Below are 18,012 nucleotides of genomic sequence, written 5' to 3'. Positions count from 1 at the left end.
CTAATGCAAAAAACACACTGCTGCGTCATTTACATACATATTTACAATAGTCTTGTGTTTTTTACATCACAACATGATACTTTTTCAATACTAAATGTTTTATATAAAACACATATTAGTGTCATTCTCTATTTAGAGTGGAAACAAAGGTTGCAGGGCTTAAAAAGATGCTTAAAATATTAGGCACAGCTCCAAAAGCCAGTAGGTACATTTATACAGTTAACTTAAGATTAACACATTTTCTTACGAATTCTCTGACTTTTCTTTTTTTTGTCATGTTTCATAGTCACTCTGCATATGTAAAACAGCTCATCACAAAACCAAATGTCAACATTTGAGAAACCATAAACAATATTTTTAAGAGTTTAACTTACTTTTTATATCATTAACATTATTCTACATTTAGAAAGTATGTATTTTTTTAAATTTATTGTAATTAATTTGTCATAGAGGTTTTGGTCACTGGTGTTATCAGGACTCATATTACATTTTTTAATATAGTATTTTCAGCTCTATTAAGCTGCTTCTTTGGGTCGAGGCTCATCAGAGAGGAAGCATCTCAAGCCTGAGAAGGTGAGTCACACTTGCTCACTATATTTCATTAATTTATTAATAAATTTGTTTATCGGGCATTACTTCTATGTGTCACTGGTGTTATGTGCTTTCATAGCTGGGTAAATAAAATTTTGTCAAAATAATGCAAAATATCATTTTTTAAATAGTTGCGCAAGGTCACCTGGCCATCAATGGGCCAGCCAATTTACAAAATCCTCAGTTTTAACCAGAATGTCACTGGAGTCACCGTCACTGGTGTTACACCATATCCATACAACACCAGTGACTGTAAAATATGTTTGGAATTAAGCTCTACTTTTTGCAAATATGATAATAGGAGATGTTAATGGACAGATTAAGACTGTTTAGTTTTGGAAGGAAAGAAAGTGATTGTTTTTAAAAAATGTATCCACCTGACTTCCCACTGCAAATGAAGGATAACCCATTAAAACATTTAATATATTTGATATATTTTGTGGCTCAATCACTTGTAGCAAACTTGGAAGTTCAGGACTCTCTAAAGCCAAGTAGTGATGCAAATCAGAAGCTATAAACATCCCTACAGAGCAAGTTATTTGTTTTGCCCGTACAGAATTGGCACTTAGCGGCTGCTTAAATCCTGTGGGAAGATCAGCAGCTGAGACTCATGTTTTCTCCATAGGGCTGAAGTTGGCTTCCTATTCGCCAACTTTCCATTCCACCTTAAATGGAGCACCAGTAACATGTAACTGCAGGTCCACTGAAGGTGAAATGGAAACTTCGTAAAAAGAAGCTGGCTAATATTAGCTTTGTGTTTTCTCCTCGCTCCAGTAACTGACACACTGGGACTTCACTCGGTGATGTCCTCACAAATTAGTAGGCATAGTTAAGGTAGCACTGCCACTGTTCAATCCGCCACTCTTTGCCCACCATTACTGTACTCAACTGAGGAACCGAAGCATTTTCAAACAGGAGATGACATCAAGGATGATGTTGCTTCTTCCAGCTCAAGTTTGCTCTCTCTGCTTGCCATTTCAAACAGCTTGGCTAATTAACAGTCCAAGGTAGGTTAACCAAGCCAGTTCTTAGAGTTGTGCAGTGGAGTTTTTTAACATTTGTAATTAACCGTTTTAGGAATATCATGGATTGTGTTAAGTAAGCATTCCCAGTATCACACACTTTATAGCATGAAATCTAAATTAAATTCACATATCATCTCACAACCCCGTGTTTTGGAAAAAAAATATTATTAACATGCATATTGTGATACTCTTAAGCAAACAGTAACACCAGCAACTAAATGATAGCTCTAATCTGCAGGGAGGGGAAAAACTACACAAATAACTACATGATAGCCCCCAATATTGCTGTTAATTAAAAACAGCAAAACCTTAACCATGCAGAAATGTCACTATGATACTTGAATAATGGCTTATAATAAAATAATACAATCATTTAGTCTATAGTCTAATCTATAACTTGACAAAATTACAAATGCAGTCAATAAGCTTCAATGATAATAGAAGAGTAGAGGGTGACGTTGTGTTTTTCTGAAGTCACTACCCTGTAAGTTACTTGATGTGTCATGCACCCCTCCAGCCATGACTCTCAGGACTGGGTGATTATGTGACACCTAGGCCACCTGGTTCCACCTGTCAGAGATCGGCTTCACCGGACTATTGATGTTATATGTTCACCTGTGAGTTTGATCAAGTGACTATATCCAGGTAGTTTATAATCCTGCTCTTTAGGTTTAGTTAGTTGTGTATCGCTTCTTCTATAGAGCTACTGACCGTTCTTGTCCATGCTCTGTGTTCTTTGTGTATCTGACCCTTTATTTGTGTTTATCGACTTTCGCCTTTTGCCTGTTCCCTTTTTGGATTTCGGTTGCCTGGACTCATGTTTGCATATTGCTCGCTCATTTTGGATCTGACCTTCTCCTGTTTTTTGACTTCCATTGTGGATTTTGGACAAACAATTAAAGCCTCTTCTTCACCTTTTAACCGTGAGCATCTGACTAAGTCTGTCCCGTTACATGATGAAGTGTTTTCTTTTTCAAAATATCTTTTATGTCATGCATTCAGCAAGCTGTCAAAAGGAAACGGACTCCATCTCCCAGAATCCAATGGGTAATGGAGGCCGACACGGACTCCGTTACCCAGAGTTCTCGGGGAACTCACATGATCTCTGACTCGCGGACGCGCTCCTATCAGAGATATCAATCCCCTGAATACTAATGTGTCGCACCTGTGTATTTTGTCATATGACTCGTGTTGTTTAGTTTAAAATCCCGGGCTTTAGGTAGGAAAGTTGCGAGGTATTGTTTCCCTGTGAACTACTGAGCATTTGTATTCTGATTACAGGTATTCTGTTTTTGACCACTGCTTTGTTTATTTGGATTCTGCCTAACCCTTCTTGTACTTTTGCCCGTCTCGACTGATCTGTGTTTTTGAACCCTTTTGCCTGTTAATTGGATTACGTTTTTGCCCTGCCCTCATTGGTTTGTTCGCTTGGTGTTATGATCACCTTTCTTTTGTGTTTATTGGACTCGACCCACGCCTGTTTCTTGACCACGTTTTTGCCGTGTGTGATTAAAACTGCTGTGATCTTTTCAATCTGCGAGTGTCTGGTTTCTGTCAGATCGTTACATTTTAAGTGACTGTGCTGTGAAGAAAACACTAATCTCTGTCATGGAAAAAAAAATCTTAATATAGTTCTGCTGGACAGATATCATTTGTGGTAGCACATATTTAAATGTAATTTCCTCTTCCTCATTACTGCCCACCATCCTGCTGCCTCTCACTGTGTTTTCTGTTTCCTCAGAGATCTGATTCTCCCTCTCATAGTTTTCACTTTACTCACGGTCGCTTCCTTATATATCGAATTCTCTGTACGCCCTCTTGTCTTGATGGTGACTTGGGTCACTGAAGTCTGAAGCTGAAATTATTGCTTGAAAGAAAAAAAGTGAGTGAATGAATCCAAACTTGAGTTAAAGTGAGCTCTTTTTTTGCTTTTTTGATGCAGATTTCTGATGGTCACATCTGTGAGCCCCCTCAAAGGGGTGCCTGTGGCAATCGCCCCTCCCCTCCGCTAAATTCATTGTTTTCTTCAGTGTACAGTTGTATAATATGAACAAAATTCATTCAAATTCAGTTACACTGCTGCACAATGTGACTCCGATATACCTTGCAATATATTAAAAATGCATTGGCCAATCAATAACGTCACATGGTTAAAGACTGGTCTGCATTATTTTGACCACAATAATTGACTTTTGTTGCATTAAATGAATACCATGTTTCATCAGGACACCCACAGAAACTCATCTGTAGCTGTAATTGGTCCAGATGCTCACAGTACACAGTACTAACACTGTGATTGGTTAGACACCTCGTTTGCATACTGCCATCTATAAATGGGGACAGAAATGTGGCATTTGGGAAAAATTCTGCCTAAGGAGAGATTTACTAAATAAATAAGCAACATATGTGCAGTTGATTTATCCTTTGAGGGACACATCAAACACCAAATATGCTCTCACTCTCACTACCCACCCCCCACACTCTCTTCTGCACTTTCTCTCTTACACATACACACTAGTTTTGGCCTACACTTACGTCCTCTGACTCAAAGACATGGCAGATCATCTTGTACTGTTTCTTGGCCTCAGGGGCTCCAGGGGTGGTCTCGATGCAGTCCTGCGAGGCAGAGCGGGGCATGCGCCGTCGGGCCATCAGCACCACAATGTTTCCGATGTCAGCGATGTACGAGATGGTGCGCAGGGCGTTGTCCATCATCGTCTCCTGCAGAAAAAAAACAACAACAACACTCACTCGTCTTCTCTGACAGATCGATATTTTTCTCCTGTCAGTTTTTATCGAGGCGTTATTTCACCAGGATTGCACAATATTTCTTTCATGTCGACTGCACACATGATCAGGAGACAAATGTGTCTCCTTCAACTGCATAGTTTCATACAGTGAAGAGTCCTACTCACGCTAAATAGAAATACAATTAGAAATGATTAAAACTAGAGACGTAGAAATACAGAGATGCATCACAATGCATCAATTAGAAGGTGGTGATCAATTAAAAGGTGCATCAATTAGAAGGTGGTGATCACTTAGAAGGTAGTGATCTAATCTCAGTTAATTTTGGTAAGTTAGATGTGATTATAAGCAACATTGTATAAATTATAAAGACGCTAAAGACTATTTTCAAATAGGAAAAAAAAAATCAGCATACCCTAGATTTCAAAAGTTTGGAAACACTTGCTGAACTTGGCCTCATAAAGCCTGAAATAATAATTTAAAAGTCAGAGGTGTCAGGTTGTTTTTCACACCACGTCATCACCTCTTTACGTACTACTGTCACACAAACAGCTTTAGAAAGAAGGTCCGGCTCCATTTTAGGTCTCAAATGCAAAATCAACACTATTCTGATGGAGACATGATGACAACAGTAGATCATTCACTCAAATCCTTGGAAGACACGTCATTCACCAAGTTTTGACTGACTTCTCTTTGAATTCTCGTTCAACGTGCTCACAATTATCAGATTCATCTGCTTGAGGAAGCTGTCCGAAGCACACCTGATGCATGCAATTACACATTTCTACCAGAGAGGTCTCCAAATACCCACACGTTACATAATGTAGCTTTAATTTTTTGTGTTTGTTTAATATACATTAATGACTAATACAACTGACATATTACAAATTATATTTCTAATATATTATATTATAACTATATTTCTAATATAAAGGTATTTTTAGATGTTTTGTTCAATATTTCAAGAATTCTCTGAACAAGAAGTAATACAGTTATAAATAATATGCTGTAATTATCAATTTACATTCATTTTTTTGTCAAATTAAATGCATTGAAATTTGATCTATACTTTTAAAATGCTTGGAAAAAACATGCTTGATGCTGTACAACTTTCTCGTCCAGTTCTGTTCATCATTCTGGACACATCTACCATTTCTTCATTTTACAGCTTTCTTACTAATTATCTGCAACCTAATATCTCTTATACAGTTTACAACACTGATTTGAACACTTTTGAACCTTTTTTTACTGTCAATATTTCACTACTGTTTAAAAAGTTTGTCCAGAGATTTTTTTCCTAATCTCATGGCAAAATGTTAGATTGCGTGCTGCACTGAATTAATAAAAATATATAGCGAGGCCATCTCTGATTTCAACAGTAAAGCTGTTCACACAGTCGTGGATTCTGGCCCTGTGTTAACCTGATTAACGGAGTGTATGTGGGTCATGGAACAGCATGTTGGAGCAGCATTTTTCTTCACACCTTCTACATGTTCAGGAGATACATCATTAGCCGGTCAGCACAATTAATGATCCAATCTGTGTGTGCATGCAGGGCACAGGCAGCCTTTAACCTTTCCAAGGCAGGGAGAGCGCAGCGGAGATCCATAGATTTCCATTCCGATCACACGCTGGGCAGCAGGCCAAGCACGGAGAATCAACGTCCTAATTAGTTCCTTGTTCCTCACTTTCCCCCAGGGATGAGGCTGTGAAGCTTTAAATTAAAGGGGCAGCAGGACACGACCTGTATTTACTAACAACTCCTGACTTTATGTCCACACCTGTGGCGTCTCAGACTGATCTTTGGAGTCCTTCAGATATAAGCAACATCATAAGCGTTAAACTCACAGTTACTAACTTAATTTACTGTTAAAATACTCTCTGCCTGGGTTTGTATTGCTGGCGTCTGATATTCAAATGCAAGCAAACATTAACACTTAAGGTGATAAATTATATGTATTCAAGCATTAAATATACTGCGTGCATAAACATTCAAACCCCATACACAGAAGTAGAGCCATGTTTTGCTGCAGTAAGAGCTTTAAAGTCAACCTAAAATTAAAATTTACTTTTTTTAATTTGTTAGTTCATGTTCTTGGTCTTATTTCTTATTGACCTATCGAACCAGCGATCCACTGGGAGACTCCATTCTGAGGATTTAAGCATGATAAGTGCGTTTTAAGAGGAAATTTCTTCTTAAGAACAGTTGGTGAATGAGGCTCTCAGTTTTCAAAATCAGTCATAATACACTTCAACATGACCATCTTCCTTAATCTTGATCTCTTTTATCTCTTAAAATTATACACAGTTTTTGTTACTATGACTTTAAGACTGATATATGTAAATATGCTCTGTTCTGATTGGCTGCCGGGGCTGAAACACTCAGTTCTAATGGGTGGAGCTAAACTGCTATAGGCAGTATAGCCAGATATAAAAGCATTGGTGACGTCATAAAAACATGATTTCAAATGGGCTGTTGCAGCTTAGTTTCCATATATGGACTGAACAGACTGAGGAATGAGTAGCATGTTTTGAAAAATTAACAGTGTTTACAGGCCACACACAAATTCTTATATTTCAAAAAAGTGAGGAAAACGTTTTTCCATGACATGGACCCTTTAAAAGATTCTTGTTTTCCATAATCCTTCATCGAAATGTAATGACATTTGTTCGCCTTTAAAATGTCTTCTCATTTTTAACTATGTGATCTTGGACGAGCGGATAGGGACAATAATATTAACAAGTCACAATATTAGCATGAATATGCAGGCTGGTGATTGATATTTAACAAATCCTTCTAGCCAGCTCACAAGATGTCTTGAAACAAGAAAATTTTCTGACTTTTTACTGCATTTTTATAGTATGTTTATTTGCTTTTATTCTAATGATACATAATATTTCTACTCCAAAAAAACGCTTACTTAATCCTGAGATAAATGGTGTAAAAAACTGCTTAGGTACCTAAAACTTGGACAGTACTGTGATGGTAGCATTTTTGTTCTTTTGTAAGATCACTCACTAAATGGATAGGACAGTGGATAACACCACTGCCTTACATAGGGAAGATTAGATGTTAGACGATTTGAGATTTTCCCATCCAGGCAGGGACCTTACAGCTACATCAATAAGAGTCAATAAGCTAAACTATTAATGCTACACTTACCTTATGTTGTAAGCTGCTGTGGATCAGAACTATTGCTGACTATGTGGATGTAAAGGCATGTTTATTCACTCTATGATCTAGCTATCCCATGGCCAGGTAAAATTATCAATGATCCATCTTTAGAGTTTATTTTCTCCCCAGTTTGGTCATGTCCGCCAGTTCTGTTACATTAGCTAACAGACGCCTGTGCTGGCTAGCATCATGCTGAGTGATCGGGGGAGATGGGGGGGGACACCCAGAGAGAGTGAGCCCAATTGTGTTCTCTTGAGCCACGGATGGCTGTAGCATCACCAGGAATTGAACACGCGCCACTCAGCAGTGCCATCTTTTGTAAACTTTTAGTGTATTTTTTTGTAAAACACAAAAAAAGTAATTGGTAATTGGTATCATTGGTATGGTAAACAACAACATATTGTACATAATAAAAATAACAAGTTATTTATTCTATATTAGCACATCCCCTTACTTTGAAGGTAAGTATAAGTTTTGCATGCTGGATTTTATCCCGTTCATGGCTAAGGTATCTAGTAAGTAAATAAATGAATAAATAAATAAATAAATAAATAAATAAATAAATAAGCAGGACAGGGTTTTGACTAAAGCCTGATAAAAGAGAATAAGCTTGCATGCAGGCTGAGATGAGTGCTCCGTCACTGCTGCCGCAAAGCTCCTCTCCTCGGAGAGAGACAGAGAAAGAGAGAGCGAGAGACACTGCATTGCAGTACATACACACTGTGTCCATGCCAGCCTGCCCACACACTGCTGTTCAGTTAAACTGAGAGCCCACACACACTTACACACACATATACACACAAAAAACAGACAAAAACATATACACAACCACACACACCTATGCACATACAGGTCACAAATGGATGTGCGCGCACACACACACACACACACACACACACACACATACGGTGACTGTGCTCATTATCAGCTCTCTGAACGCAACAAACACATACAGGCCCAGCATGAGACCAGACCATATGCTTATAATAACACTGCCAGCAGAGGTTACAAACCTGACATCCATCACCTTCTAGCTCACTAATGACAAAGCTTGATATACAGTACTGAGCAAATGTCTTAGACACCTCAGAAAATTACATTTAAAAAGCTACTTATGAGAGCGTAGAGATCAGAGAGTAAGTGTTTATGATCTTAGAAAAGCACTAATATTAATATGAGATAGTGATTTTATACGTCAGTGTGTTCATTTTAATCAAACCTCTCCTTCAAGAAGCCCAGTAATATTTGTAGTTATCATCCAACACATGGTTTGGCTAATCAATACTTCATTAAATTAATCCAGGTGTGCTGCTGATGGAATTTAACAAATGTAGGTGATGGTGGGGCATCGAGGACACATCCAGAACCAGCCCTGTATAGCTCAAAAAGATCTCAACTACTTGTTAAGAGCTTTTTTTCTATCTGTTTTTTTTTACATTTCTGATTGTTTACATTTATTCTGTTCTTAAAAACACAGAACCCCTGTTCTAATGGCAAAAACTGTAAAAACTACACACACTGCAGATTCATACTGGATTAAAATCACTCCACAATTATTACTGTCAGACTGTAAAAACTACACACACTGCAGATTCATACTGGATTAAAATCACTCCACAATTATTACTGTCAGACTGTAAAACTACACACACTGCAGATTCACACTGGATTAAAATCACTCCACAATTATTACTGTCAGACTGTAAAACTACACACACTGCAGATTCATACTGGATTAAAATCACTCCACAATTATTACCGTCAGACTGTAAAACTACACACACTGCAGATTCATACTGGATTAAAATCACTCCACAATTGTTACCATCAGACTGTAAAACTACAGATTCATACTACATTAAAACCACTCCATAATTATTACAAAGTTTCAGCCAACAACAAAAGACCATTCACACCATAATTATTACTGTCAGACTGTTAAAACTACACACACTGCAGATTCATACTGGATTAAAAATCTATCAACAATTATTACTGTCAGACTGTAAAACTACACACACTGCAGATTCATACTGGATTAAAAATCTATCAACAATTATTACTGTCAGACTGTAAAGCTACACACACTGCAGATTCATACTGGATTAAAATCTATCAACAATTATTGCCGTCAGACTGTAAAACTACACACACTGCAGATTCATACTGGATTAAAATCACTCCACAATTATTACCGTCAGACTGTAAAAACTACAGATTCATACTACATTAAAACCACTCCATAATTATTACAAAGTTTCAGCCAACAACAAAAGACCATTCGCACCATAATTATTACTGTCAGACTGTAAAAACTACACACACTGCAGATTCATACTGGATTAAAAATCTATCAACAATTATTACCGTCAGACTGTAAAACTACACACACTGCAGATTCATACTGAATTAAAATCACTCCACAATTATTACTGTCAGACTGTAAAACTACACACACTGCAGATTCACACTGGATTAAAATCGCTCCACAATTATTACTGTCAGACTGTAAAACTACACACACTGCAGATTCATACTGAATTAAAATCACTCCACAATTATTACTGTCAGACTGTAAAACTACACACACTGCAGATTCATACTGGATTAAAATCGCTCCACAATTATTACCGTCAGACTGTAAAACTACACAAACTGCAGATTCACACTGGATTAAAATCAATATATATGTCATTATATAACATTTCTCTCGACTCTTAGACTTTTGTATGCGTGCGGTATCGTCTTGACCAAAAGAGCCCATTGGTACACATTCCACATCATTTACATCATCTATAATTCAGGCTCTCATTCCAGCAGCAGTCTGCTCGTTGCCTGCATCTGATGGTTCAGAGATAATTCTGGATTGCACTGTGATTACATCAATATGTGAGAGGTTTTTTAACAAGCTTTAGCAATGCTCAACCATCAACACACGGCCACGCGCACGCAGGATTAAAGTTCAGCTCTAATCTCTCCGTAGATTACGTCTGCTATGGATTATGATAATATCATTTCATGACTTTCAGAGTCTTATGAGGTCAGGTAAATATATGACGTAATATGAGTGAAAACCAAAACCATATAATCATAATCTAATGCATAAAAATAGAGAGAATAAATGTAATCACTTGGCTGTCTTGCCCCTCTGCGTGTTGTTTTAAATTCTGTGGATTTTCTCTGAATGGTGCTTTTCTGAGCTGTGGTAATTAATTGTTGTGGCTGGTATCCAGCGTGTTTCGCATTTTAATTAGTTCGTCTACCGTCTTAACGACTTGCTTGCACTTAAGACTTTTCCATTAATCATTTATAAAAACATCAGAATTTTCTCCCCGTCTGCATACCTGTGTGTCTGCGTTGAGGACTTTGATCCGCTGAGTGGAAATGAAGAGGTCAACTTCAGTCAGCGTCTGCGCGTCCCCATCAGGACTCTATAGAGAAACACACAGAAAAATCATATAAGAGATAGCGCTCCCTTGTGGCACACAGCAGCCACATACACTTATTGCTTCTCACAAAGGCCCACAAGGGGCCAGTAGATAATATGCACTGCTGCTCCTTGGCCTCTATTGAAAGCATTCTAAATGCTTATTCATAAATCAGTGGCTAACGCAGGCTGGGCCGCAGGGGGGCCGGGACATATGCTTAGCCAGTAAACTGCGCTATTAATAGTCCAAACAGGAAAGAACACAGTACACAGAATGTGCATATTAAATATGATGGTAGTGCTCATCAGCAACAACTGAAGGTCAAGACTGTATGGCTTTCGAAATTATTGGCTAAAATTAATTTCAGCTTAATGCATGATTATTCAGACCGCTATCTCCTAAAATCACACCACACACAGAGACCACCCTTCATTTATTGAATTTCCAGTTAAAATGGTCATTAAATACAAGATTCTTCCTTTTTACAGTGGCAGAAAAAATCTGAAAATACACATTTAACAGAAAATTATACAGAAGCTTCAACAACTAAATATAATATCAAATCAGCTTCCATTTTTCAGGAAACTCACTTTTCAGACGTTGGTTGGATTTTCTGCTTTTAATAATCCAAGCTATCTCAAACACATTTAATGATATTGAGGACTGGACTCTGGGATGGACAGCCCATTGTGTCCAGAACACCAGTTTTGTTTGATTTGCAAATTTTCTTTCCTTTCTAACTTGCACTTAATGCTCAGACTGGACATTAATTAAATGAAGGGTGGTCTCAGTACTGTATGCTTGAAGGAACAGTTCGACCAAATTGACCATACATGCTAATGTTGCTAACAATGAGTGGAAGCATGATAACATTTGATTAATGCTAATTGGTGACAATTTGCATTTAATTCATTGTTAGCAACATTAGCAATATTAAGTTAACCATATCTTTAAGGGAATGTAGGGAATGAAAGGGAAATAATGAGATAAATAAATAAACAAATAAACAAAACAGCCATCTGTGCAGAGTGGTAGCCAAGCCGGAGGACAAGAAATTGAGAAATGATTGACAGGTGTGTGAGTGTGTGAGACAGCAAAAAGAGAGAGAGAAAGTGCGCGCGCGCGCGGAGAGAGAGAGAGAGAGAGAGAGAGAGAGAGAGAGAGAGATGTGGATGGACAGGTAGGACACAGAGTGATGCAGTACCGGCATTAGTGAGTGCATGGTGAATACTGGTGCTATATTAAGTCATCACCAGCTGCCCACTGCCTGCCAGTGACAATCACTCTGACATGACTGTTTTTGTTCCCTCTTCACTGCTGACCTTGCTGGGCTAACTGTAAATGGGCACATTCAACAGCACAACAAGCACTTTTTGACTGTTAGCAGTTATATTATGATTTACAACAAAAGCCTTTTGACATGGGCCTGAAACTGTTGGTACTTTGGCATGAGATAAAGTTCCTTGCCAAGTATTCTCTATACACTGTGGTCAGGTTCATATAAAGGGGCCATACCATGAAAAAATAAAATACTTTTTGCTTTTTTGAAAATGTAGAATGTTGCAGCACCATGTAAACACTAAGTTTCAAAATGTACCATTCATAAAATCCATGTAAAGGAAACTAAAGTGCAAAAAAAGCCCATTTTAAATTTCTTACAGCTATGATATTACAACCTTGAAGTTATTTCCATATGACCATTCATTCAACCTCTAACCATTTAGCCGGCCCATTCTAGCTGAAGTTATGCGGGGTGTTGTTCTTGCAGACAGTCCATAGCGGAGTTATTGGAGTGGAAGATGTGGCTGAATCGATTAAACATTGTGCTGTTCATGGCTCTCAGGAAGTAAGTGGATCATTGCAGGCTTTAAATGATTCACAAATCTAAAAGGAGCAAGTTTATTTTTCCCAGCGTCTGTGTGATAAATTGTATTTTTATCATTATTGCAATATGTATTTATAAGATAAACACATAGGTAAGGACTGCAACGACTGAATAGAACAAATTATGCCTCACATGGTGCCAGAGTGATGTAGTTAGATTGGCAGGAACATTGCCTTGGAACCAAGTGCCTTCCTACGCTTAGGTTTGAACTGTGCTCTCTTGCAAGAACACAACTCAAAAACTACTCTATCCTTAACTACTAGCTTACGAAAAGTATTTCAAACATGATGAATACTCTCACTCCCAGTGTTGCGTTAAATGTGTAAAGCAGTAATGGTTACTGTTACAACAAACTTGCATCACCATAAGGAGCTTTTTAAGAAATTAACTTGTTTATACTTGCAGCACATTCGGTTAGAGCAGGCATGTCAAACTGGGGACCTTCCCGGGCCAAAGTGCTGCAGAGATTAGCGTTTACCCTCATCTAACACTCTGAGCTCAATAAGGCCTTGCTAATTAGCTTATGAGCTGAATCAGGTGTGTTTAATGAGGCAGCGTGCTGAAGTCTGCAGTGTTTGGCCTGCAAGGATTGGAGCCTGACACATATGGGTTAGAGATAGAGTTACTGAATGATTATAGCTTCTCAAGTTGTCATTGTGACGCAACAGCTTTGTCAAACATCACATTTTATGTTCATATTCTGCAACTCCAGTCCGAAAACAACATTTTGCTCCATACACATGCTTTTGGACTGGGTCACCATACAGGGCAGCCAATCAGAGTCTTAACAAAAGTAGTCTGTTTTTCCTAAGTGACAAACAGTGAGTTTGGAAAATGGTCAGGTAAAAATGAATTATGACTATTAGTGGTACATAAAAGCATGCAGATGTTAGAAACTGATTTCAGTGAAGAAATAAAATACGAAAAACCAGAATATGGCCCCTTTAAATTACAAATCACAACCAAATCTCAAATCACACCGAATTATATAACAATAACGCTATTTTCTAGTCTTTCTCGTCCACAAACACCAGACAGAAAGAGGCAGAAGGAGATGGTTTTGGTAGCACAGATGAAGGACGAGCAGTGAGAGGGAAAGGGAAGTGGAAGCCATTTTTCTTGTTTAATGGTTTGTGTTTTTAAAGTATCTGTCTTTTTTTACACACCGCCTTTTTCTTGATTTTGGCTGCCTTCTGAACTCTCTGCGAGGCGTTGGGGCAGGACAGGGGTCATCACACACAGGAGCGGCAAAAAGGCGCAGCAGGAGGTTAAAGAAAACAAGCAAACAACACGTTACAACAAACAGGAAAATAAACAGATAAAGAGCCAAACATCAGGTCTGCCATCACCGGTCCATAAAGGGGTGTGATCGCACAGCTGTGTTCTGTCTAAAGTAGAACCAAACAGCAATTAGAGGAGAATGATCGTAATTGCTCTTTTGCTCCTATATAGACAAACAGTCATTGACATGGCATGCATATATATGTTTGATACTCATAATAAGACAAGAAGGAGAAAAAGGAATGTTGAATGTGTTATACATTCAGCTTTTGATTGGAATTGAAAATAAAGGATCCACATGCTGAATAGACAAAACATCTCACAAACTTTTAAATCAAGCTGGGCATGAATAACACCTCACTCCAACACTTAAGAAAACAGCTCATTTATGATTCATCATGGGCGTGAGGTGTTCATGAAGATGTTTACCAGCAGCCTACAGCAGAGAGTGAAAATAACAGTCAGCGGTCCTGTGGTCAAAATTGATCGATGATGACTGGGGTAGAGGGTGGATGATGAACTATGCAGCAGCAGGCAGGCTACAATAATTGTACACCAATGTAGTGAGCCTATAAGGTAGCTGGAGCTCATAAAGTGGCCAGTGAGTGGATGTACAAAGGTAGATGTTTCTAATAAAGTGGCCAGTGAGTGGATGTAAAAGGTAGATGTTTCTAATAAAGTGGCAGTAGTGGATGTAAAAGGTAGATGTTTCTAATAAAGTGGCCAGTGAGTGGATGTACAAAGGTAGATGTTTCTAATAAAGTGGCCAGTGAGTGGATGTACAAAGGTAGATGTTTCTAATAAAGTGGCCAGTGAGTGGATGTAAAAGGTAGATGTTTCTAATAAAGTGGCCAGTGAGTGGAAGTTCAAGGGACATGTTTCTATAAAGTGGCCAATGAGTGGAAGTATAAGGGAGTTGTTTCTAATAAAGTGGCCAGTGACTGGAAGTACAAGGTAGATGTGCCAAATAAAGTGGACAGTAAATGGAAATTCAAGGCAAGTGTTTCTAATAAAGTGGCCAAAGAGTGATAGTACAGGGTACTTGTTTCTAATAAAGAGGCCAGTGAGGGAAAGTACAGGATAGGTGTTTCTAAATAAATTGGCCAGCAAGTGGAAGTCCAATGAAAGTGTTTCTAATAAACTGGCCAGTGAGTAAAAGTACAAAGGAGGTTTTTCTAATAAAGTGGCCAGTGAATGTAAGGACAAGGTAGCTGTTTCTGATAAAGTGGCCAGTGAGTGAAAATTCAAGAGAAATGCTTCCAATAAAGTGTCCAGTGAGTGGAAGTACAGGGTACATGTTTCTAACAAAGTGGCCAGTGAGAGGAAGTACAGTGTAGGTGTTTCTAATAGTCAGTGAGTCTAAGTACAAGGGGGGTTTTTCTATTGACGTGGACAGTCAGTGTATTTGATAAAGTTGTCTGCATCTCAGAGATGGAGAGATTTTATGTTTCTTCACCAATATTTCTGTCTGTTTGTGAGAAGAAAATGACAACTATACATTTCAAAAGAAATAACACAAACTTAGATCTCCCCAGCATTTATAACTGGGGTATTTCTGTTTGAGAACACAACCTGAACTTGATGAACAGTCCGATGTATTAATGATGAGAGCCACAGGATACAGCAGACACACACACACACATACATTTATACTGCAGTCTCTGAGTGTGTGTAAATGTTGTGTTCTCCGCTCTAACCTTAACCTTGGCAGTCAAAACAGCCTCTTTTATTTTTCCAATAAAAGCTGCATTTTTTCCATTTAGAGAGCAGCCAAATGTCCCCACAAAGACAACATATTAATAATTTCATCGTTATGGTAACACTTCCAGATATTTTTAAAAAACATAGACTTTTTTCTCCATTTTTAAATTTTGTGTGCACCAGCAGCATTTTTGCGCTTCATCCACACGAGAATGCAAAAACAACTCAAAAACACTCACATGAGCATATCAGCCCAGTAGGGGGTGATAATACTATATTAAATTTGATGTCATATGCTTTAAGAACACTGCGAGCGTGAATTTAACAAAATACAGAGCATACTGCAAAGCTGCAGCAGGGATTTTCTGATGGTGATGGTGCCACATTATGAAATACTGAAAACAGTAGGCTTTGACTTGCAGGCTAACAGATGCTTTACACACGTTCAAAGCCTGATTTCTGCCAGAAAACAAAAGCTTAATAGCCGAAAGAAAGCCTACTGCTGCTGTGGGGTTGTTTACAATGCTGTAGCTATGCCACTGTCTCTAAAACACCAACACAGTCCTGATCATGCAGAGAAACTGAGTTTATCTAGCTTTTCACTCCATTTGAATTAGCAGTTATTTTTAAAATCTGACATAAGTTTATGACCATAAGTTCACGTTTCTTTAGAATCAATAAGGTATGTTAATACTTGCAGTTGAGTTGACATTCCCATTTAAAATAATAGGGCGCAGTACATTCTGATGCATATGCATTACAATTAAACGTTAGTGAAAAAGTAACTGTTAAAGCTAAATTCAGCTGTAAACAGGTTACCACCCCGCTAACTGCCAAACACACCTTGCATCAACATGCATTTTTGCTGATTGGATCACTTTCGGATTTCGCTTGACAGCAAAAAACCCTCCTGGATGCACTGTGATGTGACCTTCAAACACATCATTCAATCCACATTAAATGTGTTTTAGTTCTCTGAATACAAAGTATGTGAGTGGAAATGAGTCCGACTATCACGTGAGAGGATAAACAAGTAAAAGAAAGATGGATACGCAAGCCTGCACTCTGGGCCGATCACAGCGTCCAAGCCAAGCTTATCAGGGGCTGGATTTGAAGGCCGATAGCGTCACGGCGGCACGACTAGGCTGTCCCATTTCGAAGACTCCTTCATAAGCGGCTGAGAAATGTGTCCTCCTTTTTCATGGCAACGAAGGATTTAACGGGTGCATCCTTCACCAGCCAACATATCCCGAGGTTCACTGCGTGCCGGCGAGAATTCGAGAACATGGCGGCATCAACAGAGGAGCGAACGGAGGCTGAAGAGTACACTTTTAAATATAAGTTGAATATAAATAAATATAAGTTTTGAGTTTAAACTGAGGCGAATGGCTAATGATACAAATGTAAAAAAAAAACAAAAAAAAAACAAATAAACTATCTTATCAGTAGCTGGCGGTGAAGCATCTCCAGCTCTAACAAATTAAAAAATAAGCAATTAAAATCAAAGTTTCTGGCTCCATCTCTAAACAACTTTAACTTGACAAGAGTGGTGTTACGTGGCGCAGCAGTAAGGGCAGGAACAGCGGTGCTGTGACGCAAACAGAAAATCCGCTGTAGGGCAGACCGTCATTTCGGTTCAGCCTTTGCGGGTCTAAGCAGCTTTCGAAGGACATGCCTTCGTAGACCACATCCTTCGAAGGATCCAGCCCCTGAATTGGGACACACTGTTCGACTCATATTGTGATGGGAAAAAATAAACAAAAGTAAAACAGAAACAGCGCATGTGCTTTTTACATGGGGAAAGTGAAATCAGATCTCAGCTGTTCACACTGGTGAGGCATTTTAGTGAAAAGTGTAAATGGAATCAGACCAAACACCTGTTAATAGTTCTGCTCGCTCAATACATGAAAACAGCTACAGACATGCTGTCACTGCTGTGAAGAACTGCTCTCATGAAGCATCAAAAGCTATCTGACTACTAATGGCGCCCCCTTGTGGAGAATTTTTAGCCTGCTAAATGTGAGCGAGCAGGTTACAAGCCAGTTCCATGAGGTGCTTTGCAACAAAAAAAATGCATTTTCAAAAATATCTGAATATGTTTGGAGTGCATTATACAAAGAGCTGATAGAGAGCTATATACATAACCACACACACACACACACACACACACACACACAC

General features: G+C 38.5%; 1 protein-coding gene across 1 annotated transcript in view; it reads right to left on the bottom strand.

Moving 5' to 3' along the window:
• Positions 1-18,012, bottom strand: part of apba2b (amyloid beta (A4) precursor protein-binding, family A, member 2b) — a 179,701-nt gene that overhangs the window by 13,978 nt on the left and 147,711 nt on the right. The window contains exons 7-9 of the mRNA XM_036584410.1: positions 14,019-14,054; positions 10,884-10,970; positions 4,152-4,337 (exon numbers count right to left, since the gene is read on the bottom strand). Coding sequence (XP_036440303.1) covers positions 4,152-4,337; positions 10,884-10,970; positions 14,019-14,054 — 309 coding nt within the window. The remainder of the gene's footprint in view (positions 1-4,151; positions 4,338-10,883; positions 10,971-14,018; positions 14,055-18,012) is intronic.

This window comes from Colossoma macropomum, unplaced genomic scaffold (assembly GCF_904425465.1).
Source record: "Colossoma macropomum unplaced genomic scaffold, Colossoma_macropomum, whole genome shotgun sequence".
Classification (NCBI taxonomy): domain Eukaryota; kingdom Metazoa; phylum Chordata; class Actinopteri; order Characiformes; family Serrasalmidae; genus Colossoma; species Colossoma macropomum.
This window is presented reverse-complemented; position numbering and strand designations above follow the sequence as displayed.